This window comes from Vombatus ursinus, unplaced genomic scaffold, assembly GCF_900497805.2.
Source record: "Vombatus ursinus unplaced genomic scaffold, bare-nosed wombat genome assembly UNPS02014786.1, whole genome shotgun sequence".
NCBI classification, from domain to species: Eukaryota; Metazoa; Chordata; class Mammalia; order Diprotodontia; family Vombatidae; genus Vombatus; species Vombatus ursinus.
The window spans coordinates 22,022,822-22,031,742 of NW_020954564.1; the positions used below are offsets into that span (position 1 = coordinate 22,022,822).

Genomic DNA, 8,921 nt, shown 5'->3' on the forward strand with positions numbered 1-8,921 from the left:
AGAGGGTATTGCCTGTGTCATTAAAGTTTGGCAGGCATCTTATACCAGTAATGGGGTGTGTGTGTGTGTGTGTGAGTGTGACAGAGAGAGAGAGAGAGAGTAGAATCTTAGTGCTGCCATCCCTTCTTCCCTACCCTGTCTCCCAACTTTCTCTCCTTTTGAGTGCCTTTTTCTTTTCTGACTCTGAAGATTGCTTCACACTACATGTCCATGCAACCCCAAATTTTTTCTGATTGGACACTTACAGTATCTAACAGGATTTGGTTATAATGTAATACTTTACCATTAAGTCCACCTTTTTGACCTATGGCAGCCTGTTATTTTTTTTTCCTGGAGGCAATCTGCAAATTCTTTCAATTGGTATTTTATTTTATGTGTTCACAAGTTCTGGACGGTTTTTTGGTATTATTTTTTGTATTATGGTGCTCAGGTTTTTTGTCCTGATAAGTTCTTCTAGGCTAACTTATGATCCTTAGATATTCTCTACACATCTTGTCTTCAAGATCAGTATGTTTTGCTTGGGCAGTGAGCATATTTTCTTTTAATGTTTATTGTTTTTTACTTTTCTTCTTCTAGATTGTCCTTCATTTCTAGTTTGTTTTCATTTTCAATCTGCTAATCTCTTATTTCTCTGGTGAGACTTGCCACTGCAGGTCAGTTTTTTCTATTCTGCCTATTATTTTTGCTGGGCAGGCCATGCATTCTGCTCTCATAATTCTCATTTCTCTTTTAAACCACTCAAGAATACTGTGTTTTGGTTCCATGTTCTCATCACATTCCACAGGGTCCTCTAGTCTCATCAAATGTTGGATTGTTTTCCTTAAGTTTTACAGTATTTATTCATAGATATCTAAATCATTTACTAGATTTGGAGTTCATATTTCATTTTATTGTTAATGTTTTCCCCTTTGGTTTATCTACTTGTGTTCAAGGTCTTTGAATTTTCTTCCTGAGATCTTTGGTCACTGCATTCCCCTCCCAGCCTTATTTTCCAGTACTGCTTACTTTCTGACTTAGTACCCTGTTTTGTCAATTCTAAGTCTGAATTTCCATGTATTCTATTATTGCCTTAGAATGAGGAATACCTATAATGTACATATGCACACCCCCTTAAAACAGGGATGAATAAAGGGCATTGGGGGGAGGGTAAACTAGAGAATACAGAGATCTGTCCAATGGACGGTTGTCAGGATCCATTGAGAACTGATCCTCAAGAAAGTGAGAGAGTAAGGCAATCTTAGAATCAGTTATTTCAGGGCCCAGGGTCTGATACCCATGTAGTTGCATATACCACACATATTCTTGCTATGATATCTACATTGGTTGGAGATCAGAGAACCAGGGCAAAGATGTTTCCATATCTAGCCCTCTTTTGAGTGCCCAGCTCCCAGTGAACACTGGGACCTCTTTCCACCTCTTTTCTGACCCCTTTATTCAGCCTTGGCCTTGACTTGGATCCCACAGCTGCCATGGATATTGAGCAGAAGCAGGAGTCCAAGGTAGAGAGAGGGTGGCAGGAACACATGTAGTCACATGCTTCTCAGCACCAGTAGCATATAGATTGTTCCCATTATGAATAGGCTGAGCAAAAAGTTGCTGAGCTCCTGCAGCAAGGGGGAGCCCAGGGCCAACAGCCCAGCCACTAGCTCCAGCTAGGCACTTTAGAGATGTAGTGCCCAGGATCCTCTGAGGAGACATCTCAGCAAACTGCATGTATTGGGTCTTCATCTGCTTGTATGCCTCGGTTGAGATCTGCTCTGTGAGCTTGGCTACCTTTGTGAGCAGGAAGAAGATCCCCAACTGCACATGCAGTACCATAAATATAAGTGCTGTAGCCAGTGCCAACTCAGGGCTGGATTTTTCCTATATATTTAGCCTTCTGATTTCTGTTGACTCCTGTATTTGCATTTCTGATATTCTACTCAGCTCTGATCTTTTCATCAGAAATGCTTTGAATGTCCTCTTTTAGTTCTTAGCACAGTACCTGGCACATAGTAGGTGCTAAATCAAGAAATGCTGCATGATTTGATTTCCATTAAAAGTCCTTTTGTAGAATCCTACTAGAATACTCAGTCTTAAAGGGTAAGTTAATTCTTTTCTTTAAGTTGTTACCTTTTCCCTTTTGTGATTCATATTTCACTTTATAGTAGGCTGTTCTTGTGTGATCAAGATTGTGGATTCTCTGTAATTGAATTCTTTGGTTTTGGCTGCTTGTGTTATTTTTTTTTTTTCTTCGATCTAGAAGCTTTGGATTTTGGCTATGACAATATGGAATTTTCACATTAAGATTTCTTTCAAGAGATTAAACTGGTGGATTCTTTCTGTTTTTACTTTGTCTTCAGGTTAAAAAAGGTCGGGCAGTTTTTATTTATTTCTTCAAATATAGTATCTAGGATTTTTGGTCAGTGTTTTCAGGGAGTCTGGTAATTCTTTTATATTGTCTTTCCTTGAACTGTTTTCCAGGTCACTCGTTTCTGGTAGCAAAGACCTAACATTCCCCCCCCCCCCCCCCCCCACCCATTGCTCTGACCCCCGCCCCCAATCTCTTGGTTTGGTTCCACTTTCTTGTCTTGTGAAGTCATCGAATTCTCTTTGATTCATTCTAATTTTCAGGGTGTTTGTTACTTCGGTAATGTTTTCCACTTTTTCTTATAAGTTGTCTGTTCTTTCCTCCAGAACTCTTTTTTCATTTATAATTCTAGGAACTCATTTCATTTATTATTTCATTTATTATCTTTTGCTTCATTTCTTCTAGCTACTGTTTTAGTCAGTGTAGTTTAAGCAGCTTTTTTTCCCCCTCTGAGTCTCTCTTCAGTTGTGGAGTTGCTGTTTTCTGGGTTTTTCTCTGGCATTATTCTTGACCCATAATATTTCTCTGTAGTGTTCAGTCTTTGTTTACTCATGCCGGCAGACCCAATTCCTGATTTGGGGTTTTGTGCCAGGGCTGGGCTTTGCACCTTTTTGGATGGGGTGATCAGACTGCATTTCTGCTGTGGCTTTCCATTTCTCTTCCTCTGTCTATACTCAAAGTATAGGCAGTCTTCGAGTCAGAACTCTAGTCTGCTGATCAGTGTACTGGTCGGTTTTCTATCTCCCCTGTGGTTTTCCTGCTCCGAGGGACTGTTTTAATTCCCCCAGTGGAGCTCTACCTTAGTCAGGGCTTTGGATAGTCTTCTTTCCCCCTTGAGGTTTCCTTGGTTAGAGAGCTTTTGGTCAGTTTCCCTCTGTTTGTGCTGACTTCTATGGAAGGACCCCTCTTCAGGGTTTGCAGCTTATAGTTACTTCTTTTTGTGCAGTCCTGGCCTAGATGAAGGAGTTTACTGATGTAACTCTGTATTTCTGGAGTAAATGTGTGAGAATTGTGCTGCTTCCGTCCAGTCCCATGATTTGCAGTTTGAGTAGAGTGTTTTCCTACCTGTATGTTTTGTCAAATGTTAACATATGGGGAATGGAAATTTAAGTTTTTTAGCTGTATGTCTTAATGTACTCAGAATCCAGTGTTAGTACAGTGACAGTTAATGTGAAAGTGAACTCAATGCTAATGAATACATATAACTGTCTTGAGTCCACAGGATAACTGAATAATCCATGAGAAAGTTGTCTGCCCATCCTGATACCAGGAGATGTTCTCAAAACTGTAACGTGATCATATCTCATTGGGATAGAGCTGGGAAGGTAGTGCAAGGAGGATCTCAGAGTTGTGTTATATTATAGAAGAAAAATATAACTCAGCAAGAGATAGCTGAATTTGAAAGATGTACAGTAGAAATGTTTTTTGTTCAACTTTAATATACTGAATAGTAATAAGGAAGCAGAGCAACTATACCTTTATCTTTGCAGGCATTTTCTCCTCCTTTTAAAAAACCCAATTAAAATCAATACTTTGTTATCTTAGACCAGTATTTAATATGGTGTTAGATGTAGTTTGGTACTCAATAAATATGTGCTGTTGGATTGAATTAAGTATACTTTCAAATAGAAATTTCAACTTGAGTTTTTATCTGTATCATTCACGTACTTATTACCATATTTTTTTGTATACCTCTTATGGTGTGATATTATTTAATTCCTTTATTTAACTGTCTATGTTTATTGCTGCCTACCAATCACTGTGAGATCTTACACGCAATCTCACATCTACCCAGTTTGTTCTCTACCTCCTGCCTCCAACATTAAACACATAATGGCACTCAGTAAGCACTTGATGGATAAATGAATGAATAAATAACATTTTTATCAGCTTTTGATCAGAGTGAACACCAATCTATAATTAAAAAGCACTTTTGTTGTCAGTAAATGTTGAGCTAGCCATTTTGCTGTAGTATGATATTAAAAAGTTTGGTCTTGGGGATAAGGAGAGCAGGATTTTAACTTTGGCTGGAATTTAGTAAATGTGTGTGACTGTGGGCAAGTTATTTAAGCTTTTAGCTTTGGCTTTCTCATTTGTAAAATGGAGATAAAAATTATCCCCCCTAGTTCATATAGGGTTCTTGTGAGGAAAATGCCCTTTACATCTTCATATGTTATATTAATATATGGTATTATGCCATATTAAACAGTTTGAGTTTTTCCTTTATGTGGCTGTCTAGCCAGTCAAAATAATTTTAAATTATAGTTGTGTGGCTTGGATTTACAAAACATTCTGTGTCCTTTGGTGTTACCAGTGAGTTTCAAACTCCTGATTTCAGCTATTTTAAGTCCTCAAAAAATGTCATTCATTTTGTATAGGGAGATTATAGCTGAGCCATCTACTTTAAGGTCTGTCAAATCTTTTGTTTTAAATATTAAAGCCATTGTGGGATATATACTTTAGGAGAGAAGAACATTTGCTCAGTTCAGGAAATGATCTAAAAAATGCAACAGCTGTGTTTGGACTGATTGAGCGCTGGAGAAACAACTATGCAGTATTTGCTATACAAATTTTAAACTTAATCGTAAAATTTTCCTTTCAAAATGATAATTGTCAGCTTGTGATATGCTAATTATACCTCTTTCCTGTAATATATCTTTTGATTGTTGACATAAATCTTAATAAAGTCACATTAATGTTAATGTGGATGGACTTCATAAAGCCAAGAAAAAGTGTCTTTTTTTTTTTTTAAAGTCATGGACATTTAAATTAAACTTGACATTTCAGGCATAAAGTAGATTAAAAAAGAAATTAGCTATTTAGGTACTTTCTCAAAGCACTTTTAGCAATGATAAGTAGTTTAATAAGATTCTTAATAGAATTTATAGTTGTGTTGAATAAAGGGGTCACATTGGATTGGTTAATTGCATTCTAGTTTGTATTTGGTATATATGTGTCAAATTGAATCCTGATAAGGGTGAAATATAAGATGATGGCCGATGGTTTCAAATATACATATATATATATATATTTTTAAGTGTGGGATCAAGACTTCTGTGCTACAAAAATTCTAATGTGGTCAGCTAAAACCTTTTTTCACTCCCCTACTAGAAAACACAGTTTTGGGATATCTGAAGTCCATATGGCTTTGTATGATGAAGATCTCATGAAAAATCCTTTTTATCTGGCAATTCAAAAGAGACGTCCTGATCTTTGCCGCAGAGTTGCTGAAGTCCATGGTATTGTAAGTATATCAATTGTCTTAGTTTTTTTGTTTGAATTTTTAACAGCGAAATTATTAATGCTTTAGATTTAAGAGTTTGTCTTTTGAAGAGGTCAGTAGACAAAAGCATTTTGAATTTAATGAACTCCAAAGTGTTGGGCAAAATGGAAAAAGAATCAAAATGTTATTCCCCTTTGATGAAGCTTTCTCTCAACTTCCTATTACATGATGGTCTCTCCATCTTTTGAACTCATAATATTTACTTGTTCTACTTGTTTGGTCCTTAATCATGGTGCTTTTATGTTTTGTATTTTTGTGTATTTGCATGTTATTGTTAAACTTTATATAATAATGTGTTTGTATTCTAGCTAGGTTGTAAGCTCTTAAAGGTAAGTTTTATATTTCTCTGTATCTCCCATAGTATCAAGCATAATATTGTATACATAGTTAACATTCCATAAACTTTTGTTGAATGAATACATGTGTGTTTCTAAGAAAGGTATTTAATACTTTACTGAACCAAAAGCAAAGTATGTGTCAAACTGAATCCTGATAAGGGTGAAATATAAGATGATGCCTGATGGTTTCAAATATATATATATATATTTTTTTTTTTTTAAGTGTGGGATCAAGACTTCTGTGCTACAAAAGTGCTATTAACATAAAAGGGGAAAATGTCATAAGACTGTTTTTGGACAGACTTCCTCATTTTATTATTTTGAGATCATGTGTTTTAATAAGGATATGTCCTTAATATTTAATTAGGCAAAGAATATTTAATGAGAAAGGGTTGACAAGCTGAGATGCCTGTACTTTTCCTTTTTTGTATGTTATGACTTTTCATCGGATACCAAACAGTCAGAGTTTGGAACTAAATGAAATATCTGCTTGGTCAAGGTCTTTGTCTAATCTATAATGATATAATCTGATAATCTAATATCTTCTTTAAGATGGCGACCTAGATCTTCTCTGCTCCCATGGCTTCTTTCTCCTGGACTCTAGCCCTGTGTTGTACATAGCCACCTGGATGTCCCATTAGAATCTCCAGTTTGAATGACCAACCCTGAATTCATATTCTTCCTTTTACTTTGCAAACTGGCTCCTCTTCTATACTTTTCCTTTATATTTTGAGTATAGCACCTCTTGATTACTCAGGTTCATAACCTTGGACTCATCCTTTACTCTGACCATGTCATTTCCCTGCTCAGAAACCTACAGTGGCTCCTTATTGCCAGTAGGTAAAATACAGTCTTTTCAGTCTAATCTTTCAGGCTCCCCACAGTTTGGTTTCCAGCCTTATTTGTTATTATTCTCTTTCACATGTTATGTTTCAGCCCAAATGCATCACTAGCTATTCTCAGAACTCAGTATTCCATGTTATACTTCTGTGTATTCACACAGGCTTTATTCCTGAAGTTTACTCCTTCGTCTCTTCCTCTCAGACTTCTTATCTTTTTTCAAGGTTTAGTTCTAGTATAACTGTTTCTTTGGCATTTTCTCTGATTACACTTTCTATAAATTATATTAGCATTATTATGTAGAGAAGCAGTCTGATGTAGTGAATAAAGAGCTGTCCTCAAGTCAGGAAAATCTGAGTTCAGGTTCAGCGTCCGCCAAAAGCCAGCTGTTTGACTCTTGGGAAGTCACTTAAGCTCTTGGTGGCTGAGGCAGCTTTCTGAAACTATAAATTGAATTGGAATTGCCTATCTTCATTGATAAGAGTAGTTTCCTAAGAGTTACCTAGACCAATGAAATCACAGATCTAGACTCAAAAAAGATTATATGTTTGTGTGGGAGCACTCTGTTTCAAGAATCTCTGCATACAAACTTTATTAATCATTTCTGGACATAGATTGTTTTAATTTGTTCATTGTGTCTTGGTTCTTTTTAAGTTCTCTGAAAATACTGTGATTTCACTTATAGGTAACTTGGGTTATATATTAATTCTTAAAAAAATTTTTTTTATTGATTTTTTTTGTTTTCACATCAGTTATTTCTTAATATATCTTACTCCTACCCAGTAAACCTTTCTTGTAATATAAACTTTTTTTTTAAAAGTTCGGCAAAACCAGCTGACACTTTGGTTGTGTCCAACAGCATGTATAGTATTTCACCAATGAAGTGAAGCAGAGCTGTGTGCTTGCTCCCATGATGTTTTCAGTGATGTTGTCAGATGCCTTCAGTGAGGGCGAAAATGTTATCAAAATCAGCTGCCACACTGAAAATAAATTATTTAACTTGAAAAGGCTATAAGCCAAGACTGAAGTGGAGGGACATTTGGTACACAACTTTTTGTTAGCAGATGATTGTGCACTCAATGCAGACTCTGTGGCTGAGATGCAACAGAGTATGGATTGATTATCTGCCTCTTGTGCTAATTTTGGCCTGACAATTAACACTGGGAAAACAGAGGTTCTTCACCGGCCAGCACCACACTATCCATATGTGGAACCATTGGTTACAGCAAATGGAGAAATTTTGAATTCTGTGGATAAATTCAATTACCTTGGCAGTATACTTTCAAGGGATGGTACATCTAGATGGTGAAGTTGACATACACATTGCCAGAGTTAGCTCAGTATTTGGGAAGCTCCAGAAGAAAGTGTGGGAAAGAAGAAGTATCAGGATGTCTACCAGACTGAAGATCTACAGAGCCATTGTGTTGATCTCATTGTTGTAGGCCTGTGAAACCTAGACAGTATACCAGTACCATGCCAGGAAACTGAATTGTTTCCATTTGGATTGTCGTGGGAAGATTCTGAAGATTACCTGGCAAGATAAGGTACTGGAGTAAGGTACATTTAAGGTCCTTCCTCTACCGCAGAGAGTGCAGCTCTGATGGGCTGGCCATGTTGTTTAAATGCCAAATGTACGTTTGTCAAAAAGACTATTTTATGGACAACTCACACAAGGCAAGTGCTTACGTGGAGGTCAGAAGAAGTGATACAAGGACATTCTCAAGGTTTCCCTAAAGAACTTATGAGACATGGGAGACATTGGCACAGGACTGTACACTATGCTATGCTTGCGTCTAAGAAGGAGCTTTACTCTTTGAGCAAAGCAGAATTGCAGTTGCTGAAAAGAAACATGAGATATGTCAAATTTAGAGCAATCACTCCAAATGTTCATATGGACTACTTGTGCCCCTTCTGAGCTTGTATTGTTCTTATCAGGCACAGTTAGATACACTGTACTTTGACCCCAACATAGTGATGTCATTTTGGTCTTCTAGGATGATGGACAACAACCAATCAACCATATTTGGGGCCTACCCTTTATTTTTGACCTGCTTGGGAGACATACACACACACACACACACACACACACACACACACACACACACACACA

At 36.9% G+C, this 8,921-nt stretch overlaps 1 protein-coding gene and 1 pseudogene across 1 annotated transcript in view; one reads left to right on the forward strand and one right to left on the reverse strand.

The window, feature by feature from the left end:
* The window catches only part of ANKRD27 (ankyrin repeat domain 27), a 92,973-nt gene that overhangs the window by 19,110 nt on the left and 64,942 nt on the right, over positions 1-8,921 (forward strand). Inside the window, 1 exon segment of the mRNA XM_027868066.1 lies at positions 5,462-5,594. Within this exon segment, the coding sequence (XP_027723867.1) occupies positions 5,493-5,594 (102 nt within the window). The 5' untranslated portion in view covers positions 5,462-5,492.
* Positions 1,431-2,582, reverse strand: LOC114047211 (annotated as a pseudogene).